Source organism: Oncorhynchus mykiss, chromosome 27 (genome assembly GCF_057628025.1).
Source record: "Oncorhynchus mykiss isolate SJ-2025 chromosome 27, ASM5762802v1, whole genome shotgun sequence".
Taxonomy (NCBI): domain Eukaryota; kingdom Metazoa; phylum Chordata; class Actinopteri; order Salmoniformes; family Salmonidae; genus Oncorhynchus; species Oncorhynchus mykiss.
The window spans coordinates 42,538,925-42,555,212 of NC_143048.1; the positions used below are offsets into that span (position 1 = coordinate 42,538,925).

At 45.2% G+C, this 16,288-nt stretch overlaps 1 protein-coding gene across 9 annotated transcripts in view; it reads right to left on the bottom strand.

Moving 5' to 3' along the window:
* The window catches only part of LOC110508054 (neprilysin), a 51,402-nt gene that overhangs the window by 5,349 nt on the left and 29,765 nt on the right, over positions 1 to 16,288 (bottom strand). For 4 of the 9 annotated variants that reach the window (XM_036964884.2, XM_090224006.1, XM_090224008.1 and 1 more), the window contains 16 exons: positions 15,217 to 15,297; positions 14,980 to 15,075; positions 14,743 to 14,861; positions 13,903 to 13,971; positions 13,065 to 13,199; positions 9,945 to 10,046; positions 9,722 to 9,858; positions 9,419 to 9,512; positions 9,154 to 9,282; positions 8,146 to 8,244; positions 7,854 to 7,931; positions 7,638 to 7,741; positions 7,432 to 7,490; positions 4,949 to 5,068; positions 4,692 to 4,825; positions 2,265 to 2,330 (listed from right to left, as the gene is read on the bottom strand). In XM_036964884.2, the coding sequence (XP_036820779.1) occupies positions 2,265 to 2,330; positions 4,692 to 4,825; positions 4,949 to 5,068; positions 7,432 to 7,490; positions 7,638 to 7,741; positions 7,854 to 7,931; positions 8,146 to 8,244; positions 9,154 to 9,282; positions 9,419 to 9,512; positions 9,722 to 9,858; positions 9,945 to 10,046; positions 13,065 to 13,199; positions 13,903 to 13,971; positions 14,743 to 14,861; positions 14,980 to 15,075; positions 15,217 to 15,297 (1,622 nt within the window). Of the gene's footprint in view, positions 1 to 2,264; positions 2,334 to 4,691; positions 4,826 to 4,948; positions 5,069 to 7,431; positions 7,491 to 7,637; positions 7,742 to 7,853; positions 7,932 to 8,145; positions 8,245 to 9,153; positions 9,283 to 9,418; positions 9,513 to 9,676; positions 9,859 to 9,944; positions 10,047 to 13,064; positions 13,200 to 13,902; positions 13,972 to 14,742; positions 14,862 to 14,979; positions 15,076 to 15,216; positions 15,298 to 16,288 lie in introns of those variants that run through there. The other 5 variants (XM_036964883.2, XM_090224005.1, XM_090224007.1 and 2 more) reach the window with 2 other exon arrangements.

Sequence of the window (16,288 nt, forward strand, 5' to 3'; positions counted from 1 at the left end):
TGCAATAATGTATTTTCTGTGAAGGAAAACTATAGTTGCACATCCCTGATCATTCTTGAGGCAAAAAGATATATATATATATATATATATATAGCAATATAAATGCGACCCCTGTCAATGCACAGCTGGACCCCACGGCTCCCACTTTCTCCCATTGTGATATTTCCGAATGTTCTGGGGAACTACTGCAAGATTCATCACGTAAAATAAATGAAATTAACGAAATCTGCTGTAAATGCTAACATATTACACAAGTTGACTGCAAGTATTTCCTTAAAAAGTAGCTACAAATATAAAAATGTATTGAAAAGCTTCAAAATAGTTTTGATGGTATTGAAAAAGCATCCTGTGAGTATTTCCAAATACCCCGGTATACAGTGTACCGTTATTGTGCTGCTGAAAGGTGGATCTGTCTCCCGGTGTCTGTTGGGAAGGTCATAATGCTTTCGAGGTCAGATCATGACGTCAGTGATCTTCTGATCGGAAAGTCGTAGCTCTAGAAAGACACCCACGTTTCCGAGTTGGATGACCATTGGAGGAGAAGAAAAAAATTCCGCACTCGGATCTCGTTTTCTTTTTTTTGGGTTTTGAATACGACATTAGTCTCAGCGGAGGGAGAGAGCAGCAGAGGGTCTGCCTCTCATGGTCCCCGTTCTATCCTTCCTGTCCTACGGTGAGACTGACCAGAGAGAGAGAGGGGGCACCGTCTTACACCTGATGGTGAAACTCAAGTCAAACCGCATCAGGTTTATGCACAAATTCATGTTGTTCCTATGACCAGCGAAAGTGAAATATTCCTTATATAAAAATAGACACAACGAGTTGCTAATAATAATATAAATGCAGGGCATCGATACACTTGGTTACTCATTCAGTGCAGCTGCAGTGGAAGTAGGGAGAAGCACATTTGATGTTTTATAATAGTGTTGAATAAAAACTGTTGACAGTGCGCATCTATCGTAAAGTAAAATCTAATAAACTATCTTAAAGTATTAAAGCCCAATAAAGTACCTGTCTATCTAATGTAAAGTATTAAAGTACCTGTCTATCTAATGTAAAGTATTAAAGTACCTGTCTATCTAATGTAAAGTATGAAAGCCCAATAAAGTACCAGTCTATCTAATGTAAAGTATGAAAGCCCAATAAAGTACCTGTCTATCTAATGTAAAGTATGAAAGTACCTGTCTATCTAATGTAAAGTATTAAAGTACCTGTCTATCTAATGTAAAGTATTAAAGTACCTGTCTATCTAATGTAAAGTATTAAAGTACCTGTCTATCTAATGTAAAGTATTAAAGTACCTGTCTATCTAATGTAAAGTATTAAAGTACCTGTCTATCTAATGTAAAGTATTAAAGTACCTGTCTATCTAATGTAAAGTATTAAAGTACCTGTCTATCTAATGTAAAGTATTAAAGTACCTGTCTATCTAATGTAAAGTATGAAAGCCCAATAAAGTACCTGTCTATCTAATGTAAAGTATGAAAGCCCAATAAAGTACCTGTCTATCTAATGTAAAGTATGAAAGCCCAATAAAGTACCTGTCTATCTAATGTAAAGTATGAAAGCCCAATAAAGTACCTGTCTATCTAATGTAAAGTATGAAAGCCCAATAAAGTACCTGTCTATCTAATGTAAAGTATGAAAGCCCAATAAAGTACCTGTCTATCTAATGTAAAGTATGAAAGGCTATTGAAGTACCTGTCTATCTAATGTAAATTATTAAAGTACCTGTCTATCTAATGTAAATTATTAAAGTACCTGTCTATCTAATGTAAAGTATTAAAGTACCTGTCTATCTAATGTAAAGTATTAAAGTACCTGTCTATCTAATGTAAAGTATTAAAGTACCTGTCTATCTAATGTAAAGTATTAAAGTACCTGTCTATCTAATGTAAAGTATTAAAGTACCTGTCTATCTAATGTAAAGTATTAAAGTACCTGTCCATCTAATGTAAAGTATTAAAGTACCTGTCTATCTAATGTAAAGTATTAAAGTACCTGTCCATCTAATGTAAAGTATTAAAGTACCTGTCCATCTAATGTAAAGTATTAAAGTACCTGTCTATCTAATGTAAAGTATTGAAGTACCTGTCTATCTAATGTAAAGTATTGAAGTACCTGTCTATCTAATGTAAAGTATTAAAGGCTATTGAAGTACCCAACTACGGTGCCTTCAGAAAGTATTCAAACTCCTTGATTTGTTTTCCACAGATTGTGTTTTTTTCCCCTTCTGTAAAATCTGTGTCTTTCTGCATTCCTACCTGGTACGACTGGCGAATCCCGCCGTTGTCTGCAATGTTCTCTCCCAGAGTGATATTCCCATTGAGCTGCTTACAGAAAACAAAAACATCCAGATCAATACAGTCTGAAACATTTGTTGTTGTTTTGTCTCTCTGTACTCCAGAACTTTGGATTGGAAATGATACAATGACTAAATGAAGACTGTCAGCTTTAATTTGATGCTATTTTCATCCATATCGGGTAAACCGTTACAGAACGTGCTGTAATTTTTTTACATAGTTCTCCCATTTTAGGGGAGCAGGACAAAAGTAGACACCCAACACTCATACCCCAACACTCATACCCCAACACTCATACCCCAACACTCATACCCCAACACTCATACCCCAAAGACATGCTTTTTTTTTTTAGAGGGTATCAAATCAAACTGTGTCACATGCGCCACATACAACAAGTGAAATGCTTTACTTACAAGCCCTTATTAACCAACAGTGCAGTTCAAGAGTTAAGAAAATATTTACCAAATAAACTACAGTAAAAAAATAATACAATAACATGAGGCTATATACAGGGTATTACGGTACAGAGTCAGTGTGGAGGCTATATACAGGGTATTACGGTACAGAGTCAATGTGGAGGCTATATACAGGGGGTACCGGTACAGAGTCAATGTGGAGGCTATATACAGGGGGTACCGGTACAGAGTCAGTGTGGAGGCTATATACAGGGTGTACCGGTACAGAGTCAATATGGAGGCTATATACAGGGTGTACCGGTACAGAGTCAATGTGGAGGCTATATACAGGGGGTACCGGTACAGAGTCAGTGTGGAGGCTATATACAGGGTGTACCGGTACAGAGTCAATGTGGAGACTATATACAGGGGGTATCGGTACAGAGTCAATGTGGAGACTATATACAGGGGGTACCGGTACAGAGTCAGTGTGGAGGCTATATACAGGGGGTACCGGTAGAGTCAATGTGGAGGCTATATACAGGGTGTACCGGTACAGAGTCAGTGTGGAGGCTATATACAGGGGGTACCGGTACAGAGTCAGTGTGGAGGCTATATACAGGGGTACCGGTACAGAGTCAATGTGGAGGCTATATACAGGTTTGGTACCGGTACAGAGTCAATATGGAGGCTATATACAGGGGGTACTGGTACAGAGTCAATGTGGAGGCTATATACAGGGTGTACCGGTACTGAGTCAATGTGGAGGCTATATACAGGGTATTATGGTACAGAGTTAATGTGGAGACTATATACAGGGGGTACCGGTACAGAGTCAATGTGGAGGCTATATACAGGGTGTACCGGTACAGAGTCAGTGTGGAGGCTATATGCAGGGGGTACTGGTACAGAGTCAATGAGGAGGCTATATGCAGGGGGTACTGGTACAGAGTCAATGAGGAGGCTATATACAGGGTGTACCGGTACTGAGTCAGTGTGGAGGCTATATACAGGGTATTACGGTACAGAGTTAATGTGGAGACTATATACAGGGGGTACCGGTACAGAGTCAATGTGGAGGCTATATACAGGGTGTACTGGTACAGAGTCAGTGTGGAGGCTATATGCAGGGGGTACTGGTACAGAGTCAATGTGGAGGCTATATACAGGGTGTACCGGTACTGAGTCAATGTGGAGGCTATATACAGGGGGTACCGGTACAGAGTCAATGTGGAGGCTATATACAGGGGGTACCGGTACAGAGTCAATGTGGAGGCTATATACAGGGGGTACCGGTACAGAGTCAGTGTGGAGGCTATATACAGGGTATTACGGTACAGAGTTAATGTGGAGACTATATACAGGGGGTACCGGTACAGAGTCAGTGTGGAGGCTATATGCAGGGGGTACCGGTACAGAGTCAATGTGGAGGCTATATACAGGGGGTACCGGTACTGAGTCAATGTGGAGGCTATATACAGGGTATTACGGTACAGAGTCAATGTGGAGGCTATATACAGGGGGTACCGGTACAGAGTTAATGTGGAGGCTATATACAGAGGGTACCGGTACTGAGTCAGTGTGCAGGGGTACAGGCTAGTTGAGGTCATTTGTGCATGTAGGTAGGGGTGAAGTGACTATGCATAGATAATGAACAGCGAGTAGCAGCAAAATTGACTATGACCACCCAGACTATGTGCATTGACACACAGGCGCCACCCCACATTGACTCGGTACCGGTACCCTCTGTATATAGGACTCGTTATTGTTATTTTATTGTGTTACTTTTTAACTTTAGATTAAAATTGTCTTAACTCTACTTCATGAACTGCATTGTTGGTTAAGGGCTTGTAAGTAAGCATTTCATGGTAAGGTTGTATTCGGCGCATGTGACAAATACAATTTGATGTGAACCCAGTGCACATTTCCTGGGAAAGAGAGGAGAAAAGAGGAAACTGATGCAGAGAAAAAGGGACAGGAGAGGACAACATACATTCAGTCCATTGGCCAGGTCCCAGGAGAAGCTTCCGTACTGGTCCACAATGCACTTGGACAGATTCACAAAGTTCTGGGTGGAGCTTGGCGTCCACCATTCCTTCAGGTCACCATCTTTATCGTAGTTACGACCTGGCAACCGGACAAACAAACTGTTACGGACAGCTGACCAGCTAGTCCACACGTCATAAAACAACACTTTCAAATTGGACTGTCAATTCTTATGAAGCTAACTGTATGTGCACAGTCTCTTACCGTTGTCATCGAACCCGTGAGTGATCTCATGTCCGATCACCATGCCGATACCTCCAAAATTCAGAGACTTGGTCTGGCCTTTACCGAAGAACGGAGGCTGGAGGATGCCTGCTGGAAACACTGAGAGCATAGGAGGAGAGAGAGAGACAGGAAGGAGCTCACATTTCAGAAATGATGTGAGGAGACAGTAGAGGTGACGGGAAGAGACAGTAGGTGACGGGAAGAGACAGTGGAGGTGACATGACAGTAGAGATGATGGGAGGAGCCGGTAGAGGTGACATGACAGTAGAGATGATGGGAGGAGCCGGTAGAGGTGACATGACAGTAGAGATGATGGGAGGAGCCGGTAGAGGTGACATGACAGTAGAGATGATGGGAGGAGCCGGTAGAGGTGATGGGACAGTAGAGGTGATGGGAGGAGGCAGTAGAAGTGACGTGACAGTAGAGGTGATGTGACAGTAGAGGTGATGGGAGGAGACAGTAGAGGTGACAGTAGAGGTGACGGGAGGAGACAGTAGAGGTGACGGGAGGAGAACGTAGAGGTGACGGGAGGAGAACGTAGAGGTGACGGGAGGAGAATGTAGAGGTGACGGGAGGAGAACGTAGAGGTGATGGGAGACGGTAGAGGTGATGGGAGGAGACGGTAGAGGTGATGGGAGGAGACGGTAGAGGTGATGGGAGGAGACGGTAGAGGTGATGGGAGGAGACGGTAGAGGTGATGTGACAGTAGAAGTGATGGGAGGAGCAAGTAGAGGTGATGTGACAGTAGAGGTGATGTGACAGTAGAGGTGATGTGACAGTAGAGGTGATGTGACAGTAGAAGTGATGTGACAGTAGAAGTGATGTGACAGTAGAGGTGATGGGACAGTAGAGGTGATGGGACAGTAGAAGTGATGGGACAGTAGAGGTGATGGGAGGAGACAGTAGAGGTGATGTGACAGTAGAGATGACTGTAGGGGGGTGACAGAGGCGACGGGAGGAGAGAGTAGAGGCGACGGGAGGCGACGGGAGGAGACAGTAGAGGCGACAGGAGGAGACAGTAGAGGCGACGGGAGGAGACAGTAGAGGCGACGGGAGGAGACAGTAGAGGCGACGGGAGGAGACAGTAGAGGCGACGAGAGGAGACAGTAGAGGCGACGAGAGGAGACAGTAGAGGCGACGGGAGGAGACAGTAGAGGCGACGGGAGGAGACAGTAGAGGCGACGGGAGGAGACAGTAGAGGCGACGGGAGGAGACAGTAGAGGCGACGGGAGGAGACAGTAGAGGCGACGGGAGGAGACAGTAGAGGAGACGGGAGGAGACAGTAGAGGAGACGGGAGGAGACAGTAGAGGAGACGGGAGGAGAGAGTAGAGGCGACGGGAGGAGAGAGTAGAGGCGACGGGAGGAGAGAGTAGAGGCGACGGGAGGAGAGAGTAGAGGCGACGGGAGGAGAGAGTAGAGGGGCCAGTAGAGGCAACGGGAGATGACAGTAGAGGCGACGGGAGATGACAGTAGAGGCGACGGGAGATGACAGTAGAGGAGCCAGTAGAGGCGACGGGAGATGACAGTAGAGGCGACGGGAGATGACAGTAGAGGCGACGGGAGGAGACAGTAGAGGCGACGGGAGATGACAGTAGAGGCGACGGGAGATGACAGTAGAGGCGACGGGAGATGACAGTAGAGGCGACGGGAGATGACAGTAGAGGAGCCAGTAGAGGCGACGGGAGATGACAGTAGAGGCGACGGGAGGAGACAGTAGAGGCGACGGGAGATGACAGTAGAGGCGACGGGAGAAGAGAGTAGAGGCGACGGGAGAAGAGAGTAGAGGCGACGGGAGGAGAGAGTAGAGGCGACGGGAGGAGAGAGTAGAGGCGACGGGAGGAGAGAGTAGAGGCGACGGGAGGAGACAGTAGAGGCGACGGGAGGAGACAGTAGAGGCGACGGGAGGAGACAGTAGAGGCGACGGGGGGAGACGGTAGAGGCGACGGGGGGAGACGGTAGAGGCGACGGGGGGAGACGGTAGAGGCGACGGGGGGAGACGGTAGAGGCGACGGGGGGAGACGGTAGAGGCGACGGGGGGAGACGGTAGAGGCGACGGGGGGAGACGGTAGAGGCGACGGGGGGAGACGGTAGAGGCGACGGGGGGAGACGGTAGAGGCGACGGGGGGAGACGGTAGAGGCGACGGAAGGAGACAGTAGAGGCGACGGAAGGAGACAGTAGAGGCGACGGAAGGAGACAGTAGAGGCGACGGAAGGAGACAGTAGAGGCGACGGAAGGAGACAGTAGAGGCGACGGAAGGAGACAGTAGAGGCGACGGAAGGAGACAGTAGAGGCGACGGAAGGAGACAGTAGAGGCGACGGAAGGAGACAGTAGAGGCGACGGAAGGAGACAGTAGAGGCGACGGAAGGAGACAGTAGAGGCGACGGAAGGAGACAGTAGAGGCGACAGTAGAGGCGATGGGAGGAGACAGTAGAGGCGATGGTAGAGAGGACTCTTGTTACCTATTTGGTTTTTGCTTGAAGAGTAGAAAGCATTGACAATGGCTGCTCCCGTTACCCATCTGGTGATGAGACGGGAAGATGTTTCACATGAATTATGAACTCTTCCATGAATTTTCCAACAGAAGTTAATAACTACTCTAATCTTAGCGCCGTGGCTGCTATTTTAGCCAGCGCTGACAATGGGTTTTGGAAAGGGAGGATCTTACTCTTCTTTGTTGACTTTGACCCGTAGCTTCCTCAGACGTTTCTTCTGTACGTAGTCCAGGTTCTGGAGGATATTCTCAAAGTACTCCTCTGCACTGTAGCTCAACTAACACCAACACACAAACACATTGGTGTCAATGGCAAATATGATAGTTTGAACCCTGTGTCCACTGTATCACATCCACTGATGAAATGCATTATGATCTTTCAACACTCACATTTCTATACTCGTTATTCAGGTAGGTGTCATTCTTGATGTTGTTGGAGTAGCCAATCCGCTCTCGGATAGCTTGTGCCTATAGAGGATTGGAGAGTTTGAGGGTGATAATGACAGAGTAGAAGAGACAGACAGGTAGAAGAGAGACAGGCAAAACAGAGACAGACAGGCAAAACAAGACAGAGAAGAGACAGTTAGAAGAGACAGGTAGAAGAGAGACGGACAGGTAATACAGAGACAGATAAAAAGATCCGCTCAAGGTCAACAGGTGGAAATCGGCAGGTGAGTCTCACCTTCTCCTCAGCAGCCTTCTTGGTCTCGACATCCATCCATCTTAGGTGGTCTAAGTTACTGATGAACACCTCGCGGATCACAGAGATCATCTCTTCCATCTAACACACACACACACACTCACAGATCAGCATGTACTGATAATTTCACCAGTGGATCTCAGACCAGGTTCCTCTGAAACAGAACGTGATAGATGTCTCCTTTCAGAATGTTAAAGAAAGAAATGCTTTAGCGTGAGCATTGAAATGTTATGGTTGTCATCGTGAGTTTAAAATAGCTGGGTATGTATGAGGGGGCTGACTCAACGTTTGATTGCTAATATGCGTGTTTAGATTATGATTTGTGTAAGAGTTAACTCAATGGTATGAGACCTTATTGTGTCAGCCAACAGGTGATCAGAACAGGCTTATGCATGTAAACACACACACACACACACACACACACACACACACACAGCGAATCATTCGGACATACAGGACAGTTAAGACACAGAAGAGGGGAAATAGGCAGTGTGGCACACATTTAAAAAGGGCAGCCATGCAATCAGATACCTCTACACACACAGGTGGTATTTAAAACACACACTCATGTGACAGGCCACATGTGGCCAGGGGCTCCAGGTGTTACAGTGGACAGGGGCTCCAGGTGTTACAGGGGCTCCAGGTGTTACAGGGGCTCCAGGTGTTACAGGGGCTCCAGGTGTTACAGGGGCTCCAGGTGTTACAGGGGCTCCAGGTGTTACAGGGGCTCCAGGTGTTACAGGGGCTCCAGGTGTTACAGGGGCTCCAGGTGTTACAGGGGCTCCAGGTGTTACAGTGGACAGGGGCTCCAGGTGTTACAGTGGACAGTGTGTGAGGAGCTCAGCACCAGAACAGATGAGTAATAACCACTGCTCAGCACACACAAAGATTCACTACCTCACTACTGCTGTATCGTAAGTAAAACATACAGGGCTGGGGTACACACACACTTCCCCCCCCCCCCGACCCCCACCCCCTCGTTAACCTCACCAGTTCTTTGCTCTCCCCTGAGAAGGCCTCCTCTACGTACAGCCTTCCAACAGCGTTGTCCATATTGTTGTTGACGTAGATGGCACACTGCCGCCACACTGCCGCCTCCGACGTGGTACCGTACAACGCCTGCAGGGGGACAACGCAGCATGGCTCACACTGATGACATCACACACACAGAGAGATAGTGAGATGTAGGAAGAGAAGACTGCGTAGAGAGAAAGGCGGGAGGGGAGAGTAAAAGGAGGAGATGGCGCGTCTGTACCTTGCGGAAGGCTTTCCTGGTGTCTCTGTACTGTCTGCTCAAACCCACCACCATGTTCATGACAAAACGCCACACCATGTAGTTCTGCAGGTCTCTGGAAACAACAACATGGATGTACTACACCAGCAACTAGCTACAATGCACTAGACTAGAATGTTTGAATAACTGATGCTTATCATCACTTCACAATTCTGTGTCTTTTTCAACGTTCTTACCTCAGTGTAATTGGCTAGGACAAGGCTGAGTCAATGTGCTCACCTCTTGGTGTACTTGGCCAGGACAAGGCTGAGTCAATGTGCTCACCTCTTGGTGTACTTGGCCAGGACAGGGTTGAGTCGTCTGAAGTAGTTTGGTGCGTAGTTGATGACACTCTCCGTGTCAGGCACAGTGATGCCGACCGTCCCCATGATCTTCCTGGTGAAGTAACTCCAGTCAAACACCTGAGAGGAGGGGTTCATCATCAGACATAGTTAACAGAGCAGAAAACTCACGCATAGCACGCGCACATCCACACACAGTCGCTTACTTGTGTGTCGACCTCCAGGCTGAAGTTCGCATTGAGAACACCCAGCTCCATGTTGTTGTAGAGGAGAACTGGGTTGTTACGGTCCTCTGGAGTATCAGTGGCCTGTTGATAAACCGTATGTTAATCAACAACAGGCACTGTTGGACACATCATAAATGCCTGTCTGTCAATAAACACACAGCAGTGTAGGTCCAGACAGACCTCCAATAAACAGCATTTTGAGGCCAAGGGTTCCCTACACTGTAAATGTCAGTACCAGAAAATTATGGTTCTGTTGTCAAAGGCAGCAGTGTAGCACTGAGCAATGGGACCTGTTACAAATCTGTTTAGAAAGAGCACATGGGCTCAGGGCTTGGGTACCACACCAACTGGTAAGAACCAGCAGCACCTGGTTACCACACCAACTGGTAAGAACCAGCAGCACCTGGTTACCACACCAACTGGTAAGAACCAGCAGCACCTGGTTACCACACCAACTGGTAAGAACCAGCAGCACCTGGTTACCACACCAACTGGTAAGAACCAGCAGCACCTGGTTACCACACCAACTGGTAAGAACCAGCAGCACCTGGTTACCACACCAACTGGTAAGAACCAGCAGCACCTGGTTACCACACCAACTGGTAAGAACCAGAGCTGTAAAACGTATATTGATTAAGAACGTTTGTGAAAGAGCAGTTTGAAAGATATGGCAAATAGAAAACCCGGATGGACATCAGAAATAGATGGGAGAGGATGAGGAAGGACAGGAGTAAACACTAACGTATGTATGTATGTATGTATGTATGTATGCATGTATAGTTGAAGTCAGAAGTCTACATACACCTTATCCAAATACATTTAAACTCAGATTCACAATTCCTGACATTTAATCATAGTAGAAATTCCCTGTCTTAGGTCAGTTAGGATCACCACTGTGAAATGTCAGAATAATAGCAGACAGAATGATTTATTTCAGCTTTTATTTCCATCTTCACATACCCAGTGGGTCAGGGCTTTGTGATGGTCACTCCAATACCTTGACTTTGTTGTCCTTAAGCCATGTTGACACAACTTTGGAAGTATGCTTGGGGTCATTGTCCATTTGGAAGACCAATTTGGGACCAAGCTTTAACTTCCTGACTGATGTCTTGAGATGTTGCTTCAATATATCCACATAATTTTCCATCCTCATGATGCCTTCTATTCTGTGAAGTGCACCAATCCCTCCTGCAGCAAAGCACCCCCACAACATGATGCTGCCACCCACGTGCTTCACGGTTGGGATGGTGTTCTTCGGCTTGCAAGCCTCTCCCTTTTTCCTACAAACATAACAATGGTCATTATGGCCAAACAGTTCTATTTTTGTTTCATCAGATCAGAGGACAAAAAGTATGATCCTTGTCCCCATGTGCAGTTGCAAACAGCAGTCTGGCTTTTTTATGGCGGTTTTGGAGCAGTGGCTTCTTCCTTGCTGAGCGGCCTTACAGGTTATGTCGATATAGGACTCGTTTTACTGTGGATATAGATACTTTTGTACCCGTTTCCTCCAGCATTTTCACAAGGTCCTTTGCTGTTGTTCTAGGATTGATTTGCACTTTTGCACCAATGTACGTTCATCTCTAGGAGACTGCGTTCTGTCTCCTTTCTGAGCAGTATGACTGCTGCGTGGTCCCATGGTGTTTATACTTGCGTACTATTGTTTGTACAGATGAACGTGGTACCTTCAGGCATTTGGAAATTGCTCCCAAGGATGAAGCAGACTTGTAGAGGTCTACAATTTATTTTCTGAGTTCTGGGCTGATTTCTTTTGATTTTCCCACGATGTCAAGCAAAGAGGCACTGAGTTTGAAGGTAGGCCTTGAAATACATCCACAGGTACACCTCCAATTGACTCAAATGATGTCAAATAGCCCATCAGAAGCTTCTAAAGCCATTACATTTTCTGGAATTTTCCAAGCTGTTTAAAGGCACTGTCAACTTAGTGCATGTAAACCTCTGACCCACTGGAATTGTGATACAGTGAATTAGAAGTGAAATAATCTGTCTAAACAGTTGTTGGTAAAATGACTTGCGTCATGCAAAGTAGATGTCCTAACCGACTTGCCAAAAATATAGTTTGTTAACAAGAAATGTGTGGAGTGGTTGAAAAACTAGTTTTAAATGACCCCAACCTCAGTGTATGTAAACTCGTTTTAATGACTCCAATCTAAGTGTATGTAAACTAGTTTTAATGACTCCAACCTAAGTGTATGTAAACTAGTTTTAATGACTCCAACCTCAGTGTATGTAAACTAGTTTTAATGACTCCAACCTCAGTGTATATAAACTAGTTTTAATGACTCCAACCTAAGTGTATGTAAACTAGTTTTAATGACTCCAACCTCAGTGTATGTAAACTAGTTTTAATGACTCCAACCTAAGTGTATGTAAACTAGTTTTAATGACTCCAACCTAAGTGTATGTAAACTAGTTTTAATGACTCCAACCTCAGTGTATGTAAACTAGTTTTAATGACTCCAACCTAAGTGTATGTAAACTAGTTTTAATGACTCCAACCTCAGTGTATGTAAACTTCCGACTTCAACTGTAGATGTGTATACCACAGGTCAAAAGTTTTAGAACACCTACTCATTCAATGTTTTATCTTTATTTTTACTATTTTCTACATTATAGAATAATAGTGAAGACATCAAAACTATGAAATGACACATATGGAAACCTGTAGTAACCAAAAATAGTGTCCTTTAAAAATCAACAGTTTTCAGCTGTGCTAGCGTTTTCAAATGATCAATTAGCTGGTTGCTGATAATGGGCCTCTGTAGATTGTCTTTTTTTTTATCAGCCGTTTCCAGCTACAATAGTCATTTACAACATTAACAATGTCTACACTGTATTTCTGATCAATTTGATGTTATTTTAAATGGACAAAAAAAAGTGTTTTTCTTTCAAAAACAAGGAAATGTCTAAGTGACACCAAAAAAGGTGACACCGAATCAGGCCCTCGAGGACTGGAGTTGCCCGCCCCCTGATCTAGAGGACCACCATTATCTCTCACTCATCTTCACAGTCATTTGTTACAACACAACAGCAGCTTGTGAGTAAAGCAGGTGTTTCCTAGAACAGCGGAGTGGAACTTACATTGGCGATGTCCTTCTCCAGCTCAATGACCCTGGTGACCTCCTCTCTGATCTGGGTCTCGTTGACCACCAGGCTGCGGTCGGTGCGGATAAGCTTGGCTAAGTCTATCATGAACTGTTTGTATGCTCTACATGGCTGGGAGGACACACAGAAACACGCCTTAAAAACACGTATTGTAGGATCAACAGAAAGGAAAAGCAGTCATAAGTAGTTGGGTAGCTAAGGAAGAATGAGAGACACTGTATTCACATCACTAACTATAATGAGAGATACTGTATTCACATCACTAACTATAATGAGAGATACTGTATTCACATCACTAACTATAATGAGAGATACTGTATTCACATCACTAACTAGAATGAGAGATACTGTATTCACATCACTAACTAGAATGAGAGATACTGTATTCACATCACTGTAACTAGAATGAGAGACACTGTATTCACATCACTGTAACTATAATGAGAGACACTGTATTCACATCACTGTAACTATAATGAGAGACACTGTATTCACATCACTGTAACTATAATGAGAGATACTGTATTCACATCACTGTAACTATAATGAGAGATACTGTATTCACATCACTGTAACTATAATGAGAGATACTGTATTCACATCACTGTAACTATAATGAGAGATACCGATCTTATCCTAAACTGATGCTGAGGGCTTGGAGTCTATGCTGATGTGGGTCGTTGTGTGTTCTGGGTGGATGGAACAGTGATCAGAACAACAGGAAACCCAGACATACCTGTACAGAGAACTCATTTCCGCCACAACTCCAGACAGAGAAATAACGTGCGTATGTGCTTAGCGGGTACATGCCTACCTCTGCATAGGACCCAGTACAGCTATAGTGATCTCTGGATAAAAGGCCAAGGCTGGTTTGCTGGTCAAACTGGCAAGAGAGAGAGAGGGAGAGAAGGAGAGCGAGAGCGAGAGCGGGAGAAAAAAAAAAAAAAAAAAAAAAATAATAATCAGGACACAAGCAGCCAACAGTAGGAGAAAGCCAATACACTCACTAAACACTAAACACCCGGACCATACAGCCTATCCATATTACTCATTAGGTCAGAAACTGCATCGTTAATAGTTGGTATGACTGTTAAACTTAACAGGATACTTTAAGGGGAGCAGTGGCTCATTCGTAGACACATAATAGGGCATTCCCATGGGGCGGCGCACAATTGGCCAAGCGTCGTCCTGCTTAGCGTTTGGCCGGTGTAGGCAGTCATTGTAAAATAAGAATTTGTTCTTAAATCAACTTGCCCAGTTAAACAGGTCTAAATAACAATGGCTGATAAATACATGCAGACGGATCTGTGTGTGTTTCTGTAAAAACAGAGGTTGTGTGACCATTAGCACGTACTGCTAATGTAGAAGGTTCAGAGAGTTTAGTGTGTGAATACCTCACACTGTTAGATATAAAAAGGTATACAAAAGATTTAGTAGTTTGAGCAAATAGGTACACTAAATCCCTACCCAAGAGGGTTAAAGGGCACATGTGACGGAGTACAGGCGTCTCTGTGCGCATGTGACGGAGTACAGGCGTCTCTGTGCGCATGTGACGGAGTACAGGCGTCTCTGTGCGCATGTGACGGAGTACAGGCGTCTCTGTGCGCATGTGACGGAGTACAGGCGTCTCTGTGCGCATGTGACGGCCACCTACATGAATGATGTGTGAATTGGAGTCTTTGTCATCAGTGCCGATAAAAAAATTAACCAAGACATGAGTTCCGTATTTTTCATTTAGTCTGGCAATGGCATCCTCCAACTTCCATGTGTCACCTAAGTAGGAGAGGAGAGAGGAGGAGAGGACAGAGGACGATTGAATTGGATTGGATTGTGGATAGGTAAACAAAAATGGGTGTAGGAAACACAGTGCTAGAAGAGTAGTGTAGTTTACCATAGACACTCTCCCAGTGGTCTGTTGCCATTGGCCATTCAAATACATTAGGGAGCATGTCTAGTAAAGGAGCTCCGCCCCTTTTCTCAATCTGACCTTCAGAGGTGGGAGAAAAGAAAACAAACACAGGAAGTGACCAAGGTTAACTCACAGTTTAAAAAGGTAGACAACTCATTTGACTGAAATGTCTTAACTTAAAATGTCATTGACCCCAACAAAACGGACCAGCAGACTCACTCTCATTGGTGCAGGATCTGTAGAGGGTCTTGGCTTTAGTGAGGGCACTGGCCTCCCCCTCCACGCTTTTCTCCAAAACATCTATAATGAGGGGGGGGGGGGGGTCAGTTCAGCTGCAAGTGTTGTGAGAAACATGGAGCATAGAATCTGTGTTTTGGAGGACAATACAATCCCCCCCCCCCCCCCAGAGAGACCGCAACAGGTCTATCCAGGCCAGACAGAACTCAGCCAGACCCCAGGCCAAGGAGCCGTCTGTCTGCTGGCACCGCTGCTTTTCACCACATAACAAACATTGAGAAACATCACAGAACAAAGAACAAGCAGGGTAAAAAACAATGCTTTAAAATCAGAGGTCCTTCCCACATGCACTAGCAGTGGTAATAATAGGAAGAAAGAGTTAGGTCAAATAATGTTCTTTTATTTTTCTCTCTACCTTTTTGTATCACCCCCTGTGTTTCTACCTTTCATCTGCCCCCCCCCCCCCTTCATTCTGACAGTAAAAGCTCTCTGCCCCCCGTCATTCTGACAGTAAAAGCTCTCTGCCCGCTCTCTTTTTTCATCCTTACAGTAACAGCTGTCATCTCAATCTTCCTCTTTCCTTCTTCCCCTCTACCCAGATTCCCATCACCCCCTCTTCTGGTTAGGGCAGAACCCCTGCTGTCTCATTGCCTAGTGTGCACACTATTTATCTGCTCATTTAATCTTAATGAAGCTCTGGGTTAGGAACCCTTCATAGGGAGCTTCCTGCCAAAGGGCACAGATCATGTGTGTATGATTGGATTAACAACTGACTGGTGTGTGTGTGTGTGTCTGTACTCACACACACATATGGATTAAAGACCACATGATGCTCGTGAGACACACACACACACTTAAATAATGTGACCTTATCTGGCACCAACATCAGGGCCCATCCTGATAAAAAGGAACTAAACAGGAAGTATTTAGTTTAGTGTCTCCGCAGAGCAAATCCTCCATGTATATGTTCTACAGACCCAGGAAACAACTGCAGTATTGCTGACAAGCTGAACATGGAGCACCGATTTGTTGGACTTGACTTCTGACTTGGTGC